The 17405-nt window shown below is 36.4% G+C and overlaps 1 protein-coding gene across 4 annotated transcripts in view; it reads right to left on the minus strand.

The window, feature by feature from the left end:
* NUCB2 (nucleobindin 2) overlaps positions 1 to 17405 on the minus strand; it is a 42127-nt gene that overhangs the window by 12527 nt on the left and 12195 nt on the right. For all 4 annotated transcript variants that reach the window (XM_042233020.1, XM_060399823.1, XM_012095668.3 and 1 more), the window contains 5 exons: positions 11196 to 11339; positions 10503 to 10610; positions 6600 to 6726; positions 1337 to 1440; positions 126 to 311 (listed from right to left, as the gene is read on the minus strand). In XM_042233020.1, coding sequence (XP_042088954.1) covers positions 126 to 311; positions 1337 to 1440; positions 6600 to 6726; positions 10503 to 10610; positions 11196 to 11339 — 669 coding nt within the window. The remainder of the gene's footprint in view (positions 1 to 125; positions 312 to 1336; positions 1441 to 6599; positions 6727 to 10502; positions 10611 to 11195; positions 11340 to 17405) is intronic.

The following is a 17405-nucleotide window of genomic DNA, read 5'->3' on the forward strand; positions in this document are numbered from 1 at the left end:
ATATATTTTGTTTTGTTTTAACTAATTAATTTATTCTTAATTGAAGGATAATTGCTTTACAAAATTGTGTTGGTTTTTGCCATACATCAACATGAATCAGCCATAGGTAAATTCACAGTCCTTACTGGATGATTAACTTTAGGATGATTTTCATGCTTTTTCTTCATTTCTGCAAATTTCGATTCTTCTTCTTTTCTCTTTTCTTCACTCAGTGTTTTTAAATATTCTCTCCTTTCATGTTCCTTCATCATTTCATACTTTTTAAATTCTTCATGTCGAGCCTTATCATAGTGTTCCAGATCACTTGTAGCCTATAAAGCAATATTTAAATTAAATAAGAAGATGCGCTTAAAAATATAAATAAAAGCTTCTTCCATATAGCACACTGTCTAACAGAAGGTAGCATAGGAGGGCTAAAACATACTCAACTTTTGTTTTAAATTCTACCCTTCTAATTTAGTCATTTATTGTCAGAGATGGGCTTCCCAGGCAGTTCAGTGGTAAAGAATCCATCTGCTGATGTAGGAGACGCAGGTTCATGCTCTGGGAAGATCCCCTGGAGAAGAAAACGTCAACCCACTCCAGTATTCTTGCCTGGGAAATCCCATGGACAGAGGAGACTGGAGGGCTACAGTCCATAGGCTCAAAAAGGAGTTGGACATGACTTAGCAACTAAAGCAATCAACACTATCAGAGGTGTAGGCATTCAAAGAAGCTAGAAGTTCAAAGCTAGTTTCAACCTTAGGAAGTTCCGCATAAGCAAGTAATATATAAACTTACTTTAAAAAGAAGAAAAAGGAAGAGACTGTATCAAATCTGTACCATATAGAGAACTAGAATCATTTCTAACAACTTAACTAAACGCAAGAATACCCAGACTAGAACATCTAGTCTGCTAACTCCATACAGTACAACACCGGAGGTCTATGAACTGCTATCTAAAATTCCTGAGGCCAGATGTATTTCAAAATCTTCAAGATTTTAGAAAAGATATATGGCATATATGCAATATTTTATAACACCCTTGAAGAGTATAAATAGATTAGCACTTCCTTATCAAAATCTAGGAGTACTCATATTAAGTAAGCTAGGAAAAAAACTATAAATAGCCTTACTAGAATTCAAGCCAGGTTTCCATTTTTATAGTATGTTGGATTTTGGAATTGTTGGCAAGGGATTACAGATCTGTATGTCCACATTATTATCTGTCCTAATAAGAGTTACACTCTCTCCCTTTAAAGATATACAAAAGTTATACCACCATTTCATGGAATTTGTCAAATTACAAAATCTCAAATGTACAATAAAAATAATACATTTTGACAATTATTCTCACCGCTTTGATTAGCATATCTAAATCTGTAGATTCAAACTTGTTAGGATTCAGGTGGTTTAGATGATCAAATTGTTTGAGAAGAGCATGGTGGTCTATACCTGTATCTGAAAGAAAATGAGAAAACTGTAAACAATAAGTTACTAGAAGTTAGAATCATAAATTAATATAAATGATACATAAGAATAAAAATTCATATTTTATAAGAAAATTCCGCATTTTAGATTAAAGGTTAATTATTTTTTTAAGAATATTGTATACATTGTTATTCTAGGCAAAGATAATATCCTTGAATCTGGAATGGAATACAATTTAATGTGTGCATTTTAATGTTATTTCGAGAAAGACTAGTTGACTCAGTGTAACTTACAGTAAAAACTTTTTTCTTCTTAATTTATTTTTTATTGAAGGATAATTGCTTTATAGAATTTTGTTGTTTTCTGTCAAACTTCAACATGAATCAGACATAGGAATACATATATCCCCCCCTTTTGAACCTCCCTCCCATCTCCCTTCCCATCCCACCTCTCTAGGTTGATACAGAGCCCCTGTTTGACTTTCCTGAGCCATACAGCAAATTCCCATTGGCTATCTATTTTACCTATGGTAATGTAAGTTTCCATGTTATACTTTCCATACATCTCACCCTCTCTTCCCCTCTCCCCATGTCCCAAATATCCATCAACAGGGTTCTGGTAAATAAATTTTATGATATATCTATATAATGGAAATATATGCGGCTGCTAAAAAAAAAAAAAAGATGGTCTCTGCATATTAATACAGAAAGATCTCCAAAATTATTAAAGGAAAAATACATGGCAGAAAATGTATATTGCATATATCTTTTGCATAAAATGAGAGGAAAAATGTGAACTTCTATTTGTATTTGCTTATGTATGAGTAAAGACACTCAGGAAGGATGGTATTAGGGGGCAGTGGAAACTAATAATGTACAAAACTATCCAGGAACTTTCTATACTCTTGTTTTAAGCCATATGAATCTATTGCCTACCTTAAAAATTACACCCCCTCCAATCCCTATGGCTCAGCTGGTAAAGAATCCACCCACAATGCAGGAGACTTGGGTTCGATCCCTGGGTTGGGAAGATCCCTGGAGAAGGGAAAGGCTACCCACTCAAGTATTCTGGCCTGGAGAACTCCATGGCTGGTATAGTCCATGGGTCACAAACAGTCAGAAACAATTGAGCAACTTTCATTTTCAAACTAAGCCCTTCTTCAAATTATCAGAAATTTTAACTCATAAATTGTGAATCAAGGAGAAAATATGTATAACTTTTCTAAGGATATAAGACAGTTTACTTTAGGTAATGAAATCTAGCCCCTGTTTTGGAATAAAGAAAACATTGCCAAGATTAAGGAGATGGAAGTTGTCTAAATGCAAAGAAATCTCAAACCACCTTAGGCCTGGCTTCAAGGACAGAACTGCCTCGTGTGTCTGACTACATGAAGTAGGATGGTATGAGTTAATTTACCTCTCACTGATGTCCTTAGGATAATGAGCAGAGAGTTCACCCTCTACACTGAAGTGAAGTGAAGAAGTGAAGTGAAGTCGCTCAGTCATGTCTGACTCTTTGCGACCCCATGGACTGTAGCCTACCAGGCTTCTCCATCCACGGGATTTTCCAGGCAAGAGTATTGGAGTGGGTTGCCATTTCCTTCCCCAGAGGATCTTCCTGACCCAGGCATCGAACCCGGTCTCCCACCTTGTAGGAAGATGCTTTACCACCTGAGCCACAAGGGGTCCCCAACCTCCAGGACATAATGCCTGATGATCTGAGGTGGAATGAATGAATGAATGAAAGCCGCTCAGTCCTGTCCAACTCTTTATAACCCCACGGACTATAGAGCCCATGGAATTCTCCAGGCCAGAATACTGGAGTGGGTAGCCTTTCATTTCTCCAGGGATCTGAGGTGGAGGCAATGTAATAATAACAGAAATATGGTATACAGTAAATGCAATGCACTTGAATCATCCTGAAACCATCCCCACCACCACCAGTCTATGGAAAAATTGTCTTCCACGAAACTGGTCCTTGGTACCAAAAAGTTTGGGAACCACTGCTCTACACAATTTCTCCAATATGATCCATTGACCAGAGGTACATGTTTAAAATGCATATTACTTATCCCCAGAATCAGCATATATAGAGGTGAGATTCAGTAATTTGTATTTTTAAACTAGCTCCCCAGGTGATTTTTATGCAACTGGAGTTTATACTCTGTCCTTAGTAAATATTCGGATATTTACTGATGACAATGAACCGCCCAGATAACCAACCTATACAGGCATATTATACAGGAGCCAGCTGGAAGGGTATCTCACTTGCCAAATCTGGCCCCTGGGTTTTGATTCATAATTAGAAAGGCCATTCCAAGACAATAAAGGAATTCACTTATGTTGTCAACTTTGCTTTTATGGTTTTATTTTCTACACTTAAACCTTTGATTTACATAAGCACTTATCCTGATATATATGAGATATAAATCCAACTATACCTTTTTCCAAATGGGTATCCAACTCTATTAAGACCACTTATCTCACTAATGAGATACCACCTTTAATACAAACTAAATTCCATATGCATTTAATTTTATTTCCGGAATTTTTATTTTGTTTCACTGGTCCTTCTACTTACATGACAAAATCATAGAGTTCTAATGTCTGATGTTCAGTGATATGTTTTGATATCTAATATATCAAGTTCTTCTTCTTTGTTCTTCCTAAGAGGCATATTGCTTTACTTGCTTGTTTCCCTTTTCATATGAATTTTAAAATTAACTTGGCCAGTACCAGGGGAAAAATGTACATCTTTTTTATTTGCTGCTGCTAAGTCGCTTCAGTCATGTCCAACTCTGTGCGACCCCACAGACGGCAGCCCAGCAGGCTCCACCATCCCTGGGATTCTCCAGGCAAGAACACTGGAGTGGGTTGCCATTTCCTTCTCCAATGCATGAAAGTGAAAAGTGAAAGTAAAGTCGCTCAGTCATGTCTGACTCTTAGCGACCCCATGGACTGCAGCCTACCAGGCTCCTCCGTCCATGGGATTTTCCAGGCAAGAGTACTGGAGTGGGGTGCCATTGCCTTCTCCGATCTTTTTTATTTGGATCATGTTAAATTTATAAATTAACCTAGGAAGAATTGACATGTTTATAATGCTGAGTTTTGTGTCAGAAAAATGCTATGTCTTCCTTGTTTTTTCAAGTCTACTTTTGTGTCTTTCAGAAACATTTTCAAGTTTTTATCTGTCTTTCACATCTCTTAATAGGTTTATTTTGGGTATTTTGTTTTTGTTGGTATTGTGAATAGTTTTCTCTTCCACTACATCTCCTAACTGGCTGTTGTTTGCACATACGAAAAAACATTGATTTCTATATATTGCTTGTGTGCATGCTAAGTTGTTTCAGTTGGATCTGACTCTTTGAGACCCTATGGACCATAGACCACCAGGCTTCTCTGTTCATGGGATTCTCCAGGCAAGAATACTGGACTGGGTTGCCATTTCTTCCTCCAGGGTATCTTCCCTACACAGGGATTAAATCTGTGTCTGTTACATCTCCTGCATTGGCAGGAGGGTTCTTTACAATTAGCACCACCTGGGAAGCCCTCTGTATATTGTTTACCTTGCTGAATTTTCCTGTTGTATATACTAAGTTTTTCAGACAGTTATTGAGTTTTCTAAGTGCCTATTATCTGCAAATAGAGATTATTTTATTGTCTACTTTCTATTTACTTTACCTCCAATTTTTTCATTTGTATAATTGCTTTGATTAGTACCTCCAAAACAATATTAATTAGTAGCTGACACAGCGAGCATTGTTTTGTTTCTGATTTTAGTTAAAATACATATTTGTGTTTCTCCAATAAGTATGTGTAGCTGAGCTGGACATATGTGATCATGTTACAGAAGTATCTATTGATTACTATTTTATGGCTTTAAAAAAATTAATTAGATGTGTTAATTCTTGTCAAATGCCTTTTCTGAATATATGGAGGTGATCGTATGAACTTTCTTTGAGATAGCTTCACATTTCAAAAACTCTGCTTCTTAGCTGTGTAATCTCCTCATAGTCTAAAATTAGAATATGGGAGGATAAATAGGCAGAGCCAGAGGAGTTTTAGGGCAGTGAAACTACTCTGTATGATACTATGATGGTAGATACATGTCATCATAAATTTACCTGGACCCATAAACTGTACAACACCAAGAGTGAAATATAAACTATGGATCTGGAGCTATCATGATGTGTCAGTGTAGGTTCATCAGTTGTTGGGAGATGTTGGTATTGGGGTAGGCTGTGAACGTTTGGGGACAGGGAGTATATGGGAAATATCCATATCTTCCCCTCAGTCTTGCTATGAACCTTATATTCTACCAAAAATAATTATCTTAATTTTTTTTAAAAAATTGAGGAGAATTCCCTAGTGGTCCAGTGTTTTAGAGTCCACACTTTCAATGCAGGGAGCCCAAGTTCGATCCTTGGTCAGGGAACTAGATCCCACGTGCCGCAATGAAATTCAAAGATACCCCATGCCACAACTGAGACCAGGCACAGCCAAAGAAATGCATAAATTGATAAATACAATTTTTTAAAAAATACAAACTTGAAAGATTTATCCCAATTAATTATTTGTCCTTTGACTTTGCAAGTTCTTTTGTCACCAAAAAATTTTTTCTTCCTGTATCTACACATATAATAATTTATAATATTAGATTTCCTAAAAAGTTAATCTTGCATTCCTAAAATAAATCCACTTGCTATGACAGAGTATTCTTTTAGTATCTAATAATTTTGGTTTTGGCATCAATACATGATAAGAGTGTGGAAGTTTCCTTCTTCATCTATGCTCTGGAATACTTTAAGTAGCACTGACAATCTGCCCTCTAATGGTTTAGTGGAATTGCCTTTGGTATTGTCTGAATCTGGTGTTTTTGTGGAGCTAGCTCTGACAATTTTTCTATTTCATCTATGGAAATTGTTCTAATTAGTTTCTCTCCCCTTCTTTCTTTTGGTCTTCTTTGATGTTATTTTTCCTCTTTAAAGCAATGGCTTAATTTATTATTTTTCATTCTTTCTTTTTTGATATAATTTTTTAAGGACAATCATTTTGATTTTTGAATGACATTTTAAAAATTAAGAGAAGCCAAATCAATTCTAACATTAAATTTTGACTAAAGGAACATGGTCTCTAAACTGACCTCAAAACCAAATGTTGGAATTTTCTGACCTTTTCTTTAGCACTTACCTTGAAAAGAATCTAATTTAGCTTTAATCAGCATTCTTAACCTTGCCACTTCTTGCCTTTTCAGTTCATCAAGTTTTGTCCTCACGTGGTGACTTACTAAATCCAGTTCTTTGCTTAGCCTCCCACTCTGTTAACAAAAATGATAAATTAATGTTATCTATTCCATTTCACTTTTAGATAAGATACAATATATCTAAAATAGGGTTATGATAACATAGTGATAAATGCTTTGACTAATTGAGATAAATTTGATATGACAAACAATATTTCTTTCAGAAGAAATTCAGTTTGTAACTCTAAATTAAGGCATCTAAAAGCCATAATTAAAGCAAAAACAAGAAACTCAAAAAGTAACTTAAATTGTAAAATGGTACAGCCACTTTGGAAAACAATTTGATAATTCCTCAAAAAGTTAAACACTGAGTTACCATATGATCCTGCAAATCCATTCCTAGATATATACCTAAAGAATAGAAACATATGTTCACATAAAGTCTTAAATATGAATGTTCACAGCAGCATTTTTCACACTAGCCAAAAAAGTAGAAATAACCCAAATGTCCATCAACTGATAAACTGATAAAATATGGAATAGCCACATAATGGAATATACCAATACATGCTACAATATGCTGAACACTGAAACCACTATGCTAAGTCAAAGGAGCCAGGCAAAAAAGGCCAAATTTTATATAATTCCACTCATATGAAATGTCCAGAACAGGCAAAACCACAGAGATAGAAAGTAGATTAATGTTGGCCAGGGGCTGAGGAGAGGAAAGAGGGAGAGGTTGCTTAATGGATACAGGGTTTCATTTTAGAGGAAACAAAATTGTTCTAAAATTAGATAGTAGTGATGGTTATATAACTCTGTACATGTATCAAAACCACGGCATTGTACACTTTAAAGTGGAAAATTTTATGGCATGTTAATTATATTTTGATAAGCTTTTTAAAGTAACATAGCTTCTTTAAGCTTTAGTCATTCCATATATTAAAAACTTATTAGAATTCATCTTTTTTAGGTTGTCTCCTTTGATTACTTTTTTCATAGATGAATATATACATGCTTCAAAATTTAAGAAACAAAATAGTTAGTGGTTTACTTTCTCTTGTTATAAATGCATTTGCAATCATAAACTGCAAGTCTAACTAGCAATCAGGCACACAAACCCTTCAGGATTGAGTCAAGGGGGCCTGCTGAGGAAAGGAAGGTAAAGAAACTCCACAAGGGAGACCAAGAAAGAATGTTCAGCGTGGGGAAAGGGGACCAAGAGCATAGTCTGTTACAGAAGCAAAAAGAGTAGTATATATCAAGGAGAGACGGTCACTATTATTGATAAAACAATAGTTCTCAAGGAGAAGCACCAACGTCACTTGGGAACCTCAGAGCCGCAGGCCCTAGACTTACTGAATCATAAAGTCGGGAGGTGGAGCCCAGAAATCCGTTTTAACAATTTAAAATTTTGAGAACCACTGAGATAAAGTAAAGGAGTCCGGTAAGAAAAGGAATAGAATGTGTGCATTAGACCTGGCAATTAAGAAGTCATGACATCCTTCACAAAAGCACACTCAGGGAGGTGGCCCAGGCAATGTCATGATCCTCCCAGTTAGCAATGCTTGGTAAGGGAAGAAAGGTAGTATGAGTCTCCTTTCAAAACACTTAGCTGAAAAGGAAAGGACAACTTCTAACTTTTTTTCCAGTTTTTCCTGAGAAAAGAGGAATTGCCTGGCTGTTTGTAATGATTCTGTTGGGTTGGGTTTTGTTGTCTAGTTTTACTCTTTTCTTTTTCATTAAATAACTGTTTAACTTACTCCATTTTGTCTCTGCCTCTTACCCGATATAACCCCATAAAGAAAAGGACCTGACTGTGAAAGGAGTTATAAAAGTATTCCCATACCAAATAAGACAAGCTAGTTGCCTTCTTTTCCCTGGTTATCTCTATATAGTAACTCCCATTATCCACATTTTTGTTAGCCCTCAAATAATGCTCTTAGTCCTAACTGAAGTATTATAGATAAGAGACACTGAAAGCTCTATATTAGATATCATTCATCCCAGGAAATTAGTTCCATAGCTCAAATAAATTTTTCAAGGAAACACAGGATTATTCAGGGAATTGTGGGTATTATCTAAGGGAAATAAGTCAGGCAGAGAAAGAAAAAATGCTGCCTGACATATGTGGAATCTAAAAAAACAGAACAAACCAACTAGACCCAACGAAAAACAGACATATACAGAGAATAAATTGGTGGTTGCCAGAGTGGAGGGAGGTTGGGGAAGAAATGAAATGGGTGAAGGGGATCAAGAGGTACAAACTCCCAGATATAAAATAAATAAGCCATTATAGTATATAATATACTATATGGGGTGTGCAGTCAATAATATTGTATTAATTTTGTGTGGTGACAGATGGTTACTAGACCTATTGTGGTCATTATTTCCCAAAGTATACAAATGTCAAATCACCATGTCCTAAACATTAAGCTAATATAATACCATATGTCAAATATATGTCCATTAAAAAAAAAAGTAATTCTAAAATAAAATAAAGATAATTCAAGAGAATTATTGGCATAAGGCTGTTACCATTCTCCCAGAAAAGTTCACAGCTTCCAAGAGGAAAGCTGTGAACTAAAAGCCACACACAGACTCTGATAGTAGCCACAACCTTACGTAGGTCAGACTTTCAAAAGGGGCCCAGACCAGGGACAGAAACTAAAATAAGAAGGATGCTTGATCCAGAATGTTTCCTTCAAATGAAGTTCTCTAATTCCGATTCTAGAAACAGCTGAGATAATTTTTTAGGAAAGTTAAAAACAGATAAAAAATAACATTTAAAAGCCAATAAAACTATCTTGAGAGAGATAACTGAAAGTTTAAAATTAAATCATTGGATTTTTTTTTTTTTTTTTTTTACTTCTGACTCTAAGATAAACCAAATTAAATGGATTCATTACCCTTCAAGGATGGGCTTCCCTAGTGGCTCAGATGGTAAAGAATCTCCCTGCAAGGCAAGAGACCTGGGTTCAGTCCCTGGATCAGGAAGATCCCGTGGAGAAGGAATGGCAATCCACTCCAGTATTCTTGCCTGGAGAGCCCCATGAACAGAGGAGTCTGGTGGGCTGTTGTTCATGGGGTCACAAAGAGTCGGACACAACTGAGAGACTACACTTTCACTTTCACCCTTCAAGGATGGGCTTGAAAAGAATCTCTCATGTCAGATCTTGTTTTTTACAACCTCTTTTCTTTATTATGAGTACTAAGGAGAGGTCTAGGACTAAGATAATGTCTAATAAATGGGTTTCTTAGGACAGAGGCAAATTAAACCTCCCCTATTGAGATAAGATATGGGCCATTACATCTTCTATTAATCTGGATCTGATTAAACACCAGAACCAAACTTATTCTAAACCTTTGAATAGCTTCCTGCTGGCCTCCCATCATGTTTCGAGTCTCTTACCATAATGTACAAGACCCTCTGTCATCTAGCCCATGATTCCTTCCAACCTCATCTTTAGGCAAATCATGGCCTCCACTTCCCAGGCTAGCTTCCAGAAACATTTCCTACTCCTAGGTTCCTATATATCTCCTGCACCTTGGCCTGGAATGCCTCCCAGTCTTTCTCCTTTTCTCAGCCACATCTTTAAGCAATAGTCATAATCTCTAAGAAGATGACCCATCTTCCCTCACTGCTTTATACTGAATTAGGTGTCCAATCTTATATCTCCAAAATGCCTTATACACTTATCGTATATTCATTGTAGTAATCTTTTTCTTGGTATTAGTCTCCCTTGAGTTCTTTAAGGGCTACAAATGAGACCTATCTTTGTAATCCCAATACTTAGCTCAGTGTCTGGCATGCTTAAATATTTCTCAAACAATTATTTAATTACATTTACCTTTATTTCCTCTATGTCTGCTTTCTGGAGCTTTTCTCTGAAATGACTATCTGTTTCCAGCACATCAATCACTTGCTTGAGGTATTCATCGTAATAAAGTCCAGTATCCTTCAAATTAAGAAACAAACAATAACTCTTCTGAAAGTTTTTCCTTCCCTGTATCTAAAGATCTCAATCCTAAAAAACAAAACAAACAAAAAAAGGTCTAGAAAAATGGTATTGAGACAAACCTACTTTGACAGTTTGGGCAGTCAAAGTTAAAAAACTATTTTTCAAATGAAGAACGTTGTATCAGAACCAATGTCAAGTTTTTCCTATGTAAAAGCCAATTTTCTATATTGCTTAGACAATGTAGACTTAACCAATAATATTAAAATTATTGACTTTACCCCATTATCACCTGTCTCCTTCACTGTTATCTGTCTCTTCTCTGAATATAATGTTCTCTTGGCTGGTTATCTCCATCTTGGAAATGTATTATAGTTAATTCTCTTATATACTATCTAATATACTAGTTATATATATCTAGTATAACTACATTAAATAAATTTTGTCTAATATTAAACAACAACATATACTTATTCATTATACTTTTTACTACTTTTTGAAAAATAGTTCCTAAATTTCCAATTTTATAAGTAATAAATTTATTTAAAATTCTTCCCACAAGGTTATCTTTGTCATTTCACTTACTGGTGGTTCTATCTTTGCACTGTCCACAGGCTGAGCAGCTTTTACTTTTGTCTTGTCTATGTCTATAGGCACAGCTTCAAGAGCAGTAAGTGCACATGTAACCAAGAAAAAACAACACTGTGGAAGGATAGTCCTCCACTTCATCTGAAATAAAGGTACAATTATATTAAGGTTCTGAAAAAACATTTCCAAACTATATATATATATATATATATATATATATATATATATATACCACATTACCACATTAATACCACATTAATAATACCACAATTAGTAATGTAATATACTCAATTTTAGGGAACTTAATTCTAGGAATTCTAGAATTCTAAGAAAGGGGTTAAGAATAGATTATAACACCAAAAATAATGCTTAAAGTAGATCACTAAGGAAAATCAGGAAAGAAATGCTTTTCCTCTAAGATTAAAACGACAAGTAAACAAAATTTTAAAGTTTAAACTGCTTATATAAGAAAACATTTGGTTAATTTAAAAAGCTTCAAATAAAGATGGTAATGAGGAACTCAATTAAAAAAAAAATAGCCCAAGTTTAAGAAAGGGAGAAGGGAAAACTATATATTTTTTCTCAATTAAAATACTAAAGAGCCAAAATTATTTCTGGATATGATATTTAAATTAGCTTTGATCTAATTTTGAAAGTAATTTGCTCTATGAACATAAATTGATTTAAAAAGACAAATAACTGGCTACAAATATTCTCTTAACCTTACCAGACATTATTTTATCATAGCCAATGTTGTTCATTATTCAGTCATTAAATCATGTCCAACTCTTTGCGACCCCAGCAGCATGCCAGGTTTCCCTGTCCTTCATATCTCCTGGAGTTTGATCAAACTCATGTCCATTAAGTCGGTGATGCCATCCAACCATCTCATCCTCTGTTGCCCTCTTCTCCTCCCATATATGACAAAGTTCTTTTTGGTCAACAATTTTTCAAATAAATAGGTCAATAAAATATCAAGCAGGATGCAACAGGGTTGAAGCAAAAGAGTAACAAGTAGTGCTGGTTGCACAATATTACTCAAATCTTGGGGATCCCTGGTGTTCCAGTAGTTAAGAATCCGCCTTGCAAGGCAGGAGACATCAGTTCAATCCCTGGTCCAGGAAGATCCCACATGCCACTGGGCAACTAAGCCGATGTGCCACAACTACTGAGCCCAGGTGCTGCAACGACTGAAGCCTGTATGCCTAGAGCCTGTGCCCCGCAACCAGACAGCCCCAACAGTGAGAAGTCCAAGCACAGCTAGAGAGCAACCCCTGCCCTCCACAGACAGAGAAAGCCTGCACATAGCAACCAAGAGCCAGTGCAGCCAAAAATAGATAAATAAATCTTTTTTAAAAAATTGTTCAAATCTTGCTTATTAATTTTCTACTTCATAAGGATATTTGTAGCTCCAGAGGATCTACTATAAGAACTAGAATGAATGAAAAGCTCACACTTAATTTATTTGATATACACAGACTGATAATAGGATCCAAGTCAAAAAAAATGGCCTGACCGTCAATCTGGAATATGCATTATTTAATTCAGAGACTTCCAAACTTAACTGGCCATGGACTTTTTTTTAAGTAACATGTCTATCCACAGAACACAGTTTGGAAGGATACACTGCCTCATTTTCACCACAACCCTAGGTAGTATATAGCAGTGACTCATTTTACAGATGAAATTTTTAATGGAAATGATTCACTCTCACAGCATTGTCTTGAATTAACATAATCACTAGAATTCACATTTTAGTGCTATTTCTAGTATATCAAAATTTTTAGCATCATTATTGAGATACAATGCACTTGCCATAAAATTCTCCCATCTAAGGTACAGGATTTGTCTATTCTATAAAGATGCTACTCAAAGTTTAGTTCTCAAACTTAGAGGATAAAATCATCTGGGAGCTTGTTGGAAATGCAAATTCTCAGGTTGCATCCAAGACTTCTAGAGTCAGACTCTCTGGGGTAGGACCCTGGAATCTGATTTAACAAACATTCCAAGTGATCCTTACATATGTATCTCAAGTCCAAGACTCACTCTTCTCTAGGACACTAGTCCTTCAACACGACTGTTGTGAGTAAATGTCACTTATAATGAAATGTTTGGGACATACTGGCTCAATGAAGTTTAATATGTTCCCATCTTCGTAAGACTTTGAGGATTTGTGACGGGCTACTCGGCATTAGGAATCTCTAACAGAAGGATGATTTGTTTTTCCACAGAATCTTTTCCTGGCCGTGAATCACCTCCTCTTCTCACAATGATTTTTTATGATAACAAAGGTTTATTTCTCATTCATGCTTCATGCCCACTATAGGTATATGTTTTGCCTTTGTTCTTTTGAGATATAATTTACATGCTATAAAACTTACCCTTACCAATCACACAATTCAGTGGTTTTTAGTATATTCCCAAGGCTGTACGATTATCAACATAATCCAATTTTAGAACATTTTCATCATGTCAGAAAGAAACCACATACCTATTAGCAGTCACTCCCATTTCCCCTATTCTCTCCGTCTGTGGCAACCGCAAATTTGCTTTCAGTCTATATAGATTTGCCTACTCTGGACATTTTATATAAACGGAATCATATAACATATGGCCTTTTCTGTATCTGGCTTTTTTCGTTTAGCATTATGCTAAATGTTGTAACATGTTGTAACATGAATCAGCACTTCATTTTTTTTTTTACAGCTGAATAGATAGTCTACTGTATGGATATTCTACATTTTGTTTATCAGTCCATCAGTTGATGAAAATTTGGGTTATTTCTGCTTTCTTTTTTTTTTACTAAAGATTACAATAAATGGTCTCCTTTTTTGTTGTTGCTTTAAAATTTTATTTATTTATTTATTGGTCACACTCAGTATTTGCTGCTATAAGTGGGCTTTCTCTAGTTGCAGAGAGTGGGGGCTACTCTTCATTGAGATGCACAGGCTTCTCATTGTGGTGGCTTCCCTTGCTGCAGGGCACAGGTTCTAGGCTCCAGGGCTCAGTAGTTGTGGCTCTCAGGCCCTAGAGCATGGGCTTAGTAGTTGTGGCACACAGGTTTAGTTGCTCCACAGCACGTGGAATCTTCCCAGACCAGGAATCAAGCTCATATCTCCTGTACTGGCAGGCAGATTCTTAGCTACTGCACCACCAGGGAAGTCCTACTTCTACTTTTTTTGGCTAGTATGAATGATACTACTATGAATATTTATGTTCCAGTTACTGTGTTTGACACAACAACTTGAATTCTTTTTGTTGTATATCTAGGCGGAGAATTGCTAGATCAATTCTGTAACTCCATTTATAATTTCTTGAGGAACTGCCAAACTGTTTTCCATGGCAGCTATATCTTTTCCCACTACCACAAGTACTGTACAAGGCCTCCAATTTCTACATCCTCGCGAACACATGCTATTTATTGTCTCTCTTTTATTACAGCCAACCTACTGGGTGTGAAGCAGTATCTTATTGTGAGTTTGATTTGCATTTTATTGGCTACTGATGTTGACCATCTTTTCAAGTATTTATTAGCTATACCTTTTACCTTTTAAAAAATTAATTTAAGAAGTTTGAGTTAGTTTTTTTTTAATTCTGAATTGAAATTTTTGTTTACATTTGCAAGTCCCCTATGCCACTGTAAACAGGCTGACCAATCTAATGACTACTAGACAACACTAGAGTTTTAAGTGTAATCACGACTGAAAGCCCAAGTTAACTGCTCAAGTCAATTTTGATATCTTCTACACATACTTCTGGGGCTTAATTGAGTCTCAATGGCCCCTAACATGGTACACATATAGTTAGAAAATGAACAATTGCTAAAGTGATTTGGGCATGCGTGCTAAGTTGCTTCAGTCATGTCCGACTCTTTGTGACCCTATGGATTGTAGACCACTAGGCTCCTCTGTCCGTGGGATTCTCCAGGCAAGAATACTGGAGTAGGTCGCAATGTCCTCCTCCAGGGACTCTTCCCAACCCAGGGATAGAACCTGCATCTCCTGCAGCTCCTGCACTGCAGCCAGATCCTTTACTGCTAAGCCATCAGGGAAGCTCAAAATGATTTGAATAGTCTCTACAATGTGCATGTGGAAAGTCAGCTCAGTGATATACCTCCATAACTTCATTTTGCAAACCCCACCAGGAACTGTGACTACTATCACTTGATACAGTCAATCCAGAGTTTAAAAGACCCTTTCATACAGACTCCTTCCTCCACCCTGGGTTCATCTCCAATGTTCCTCAGGCTCTCCTTTTCCCACCATATAACACATACATTAATAAACAGTTCTGCTTAGCAACTGGAAGCTATGTTGCATGCTGTTAAATATGCCCTTTTTTATAGTGTTCACCTTTACTTCAATACACAATAGAAGCCTGAGAGTAATAAAAATAAACCTTAGTTAAATACAGTCTTGGAAGTGGAATCGCTTCACCAATTTGTCATTTCTACTCTCTCATTCTTTTTTCAAGTCTATCATAAAATGAAGAGAGTCATGGAGGAACGTGTTTGTGTATATGAAAACGTCTGTGTGCATGCGTCCTGATAGCATCTCAAAGTGACAGTCTCTGAGCATCTGCTCTAAAATAGTGGATGAGTTTATGGTGCATAAACATTTAACTGAGTCCTATGCTTATTATAAATAACAACAGAAACCATCTATTGAGTGTCTACTACGTACTTCCCTGGTGACTCAGCTGGTAAAGAGTCCTCCTGCAAAGTGGGAGACCTGGGTTTGATCCCCGGGTTGGGAAGCTCCCCTGGAGAAAGGAACGGCTACCCACTCCAGTATTCTGGCCTGGAGAATTTCATGGACTGTTATAGTCCATGGGGTCACAAACAGTCAGACACGACTGAGCAACTTTCACACACACACACACACACACACACACTATGTACTAATCAGTATGCTAAATATTTTTTATTACATTAATTCTTACAATGGCCCTGTGAAATAAATACTATTATTCTCATTTTAAAGTACAGGAATCTGAAACATATCAGTCAAAAAATTTGAACTGGGTCACATGGCAGCGAGTGGTAGATCCAGAGTTTGGACCTGGGAATGACTGACTCCAAAGCCTATGTCTGCTTTTAAGCAGTGATTCTCAAAGTGTGGTGGTCCCTGAGCTAGCAGCAGCAGCACCACTTGGGAATTTGTTAGAAATGCTAATTATCAGGGCTTACTCCAGATCATCTAAATCAAAGAATCTTTGAGGGAGGTGGGGGGTGAGGGGTGCAAAGTCTATTTTAACAAGCTCTATAGGTGGTTCTGAAGCAGCTAACATTTGAAAACATACTGTTTCCCTTAGCTCTGTTATTCACAAACCTCCTCTGCAATGAGAGACAAAGAGAATGCTTATCTGAAAAGTAAATTTGGATCCTCAAGGAAAAGAAAAATGGATGATACTACCACGTGTAAAATAGACAGCTAGTGGGAAGATGCTCTCTAATACAGGGAGGTCAGCTTGGTGCTCTGTGATGATCTAGAGGGATGAGACGGGGGAGCTGGGAGGCTCAAGGGAAAGGGAATGCGTGCATGCTAAGTCACTTCAGTCGTGTCTCTTTGCAACCCCATGGATGGTAGCCCACCAGGCTCCTCTGTCCATGGAATTTTCCAGGCAAGAATATTGGAGTGGTTTGCCATTTCCTTCTCCAGGGGATCTTCATGACCCAGGGATCAAACCCCACATCTCTTAAGTCTCCTGCACTGGCAGGCAGGTTATTTACCACTAGCAGGAAGTAGAAGGCTCAAAAAGGAGGGGATATATGTATACGTATAACTGATCCACTTTGTAGTACAGCAGAAACTAACACAATATTGTAAAGCAATTATACTCTAATTTTTTTAAAAGGTGTTATACCTAAGAAGAGTAAGGCAAATTAAATTTAGGGGTATACACTATCCACTTGCTATGTGATCATAGGTCGGTCAATTAATTTTCCCCACTTGTTTCCTCATTTTTTAAAATAACGAATTTTTTAAAGGAGAATTCAACTAGACCTCAGTATTATTTACACTCTTAGAGTCTATTATTAGTTAATTCCATTGAATAAAGTGTAGATCTTTTCTGCTACACTATCAGAAATATTAATAAAATTGTTTGTATTCACACCAATTGTAAGAAATGATTAAGCTATATGATTTATAAATGCCTTTAAACCAAACACTGCTTATTCAGCCAGCTGAAAATGACCTTGGTAGA

Source organism: Ovis aries, chromosome 15, assembly GCF_016772045.2.
Source record: "Ovis aries strain OAR_USU_Benz2616 breed Rambouillet chromosome 15, ARS-UI_Ramb_v3.0, whole genome shotgun sequence".
Classification (NCBI taxonomy): Eukaryota; Metazoa; Chordata; class Mammalia; order Artiodactyla; family Bovidae; genus Ovis; species Ovis aries.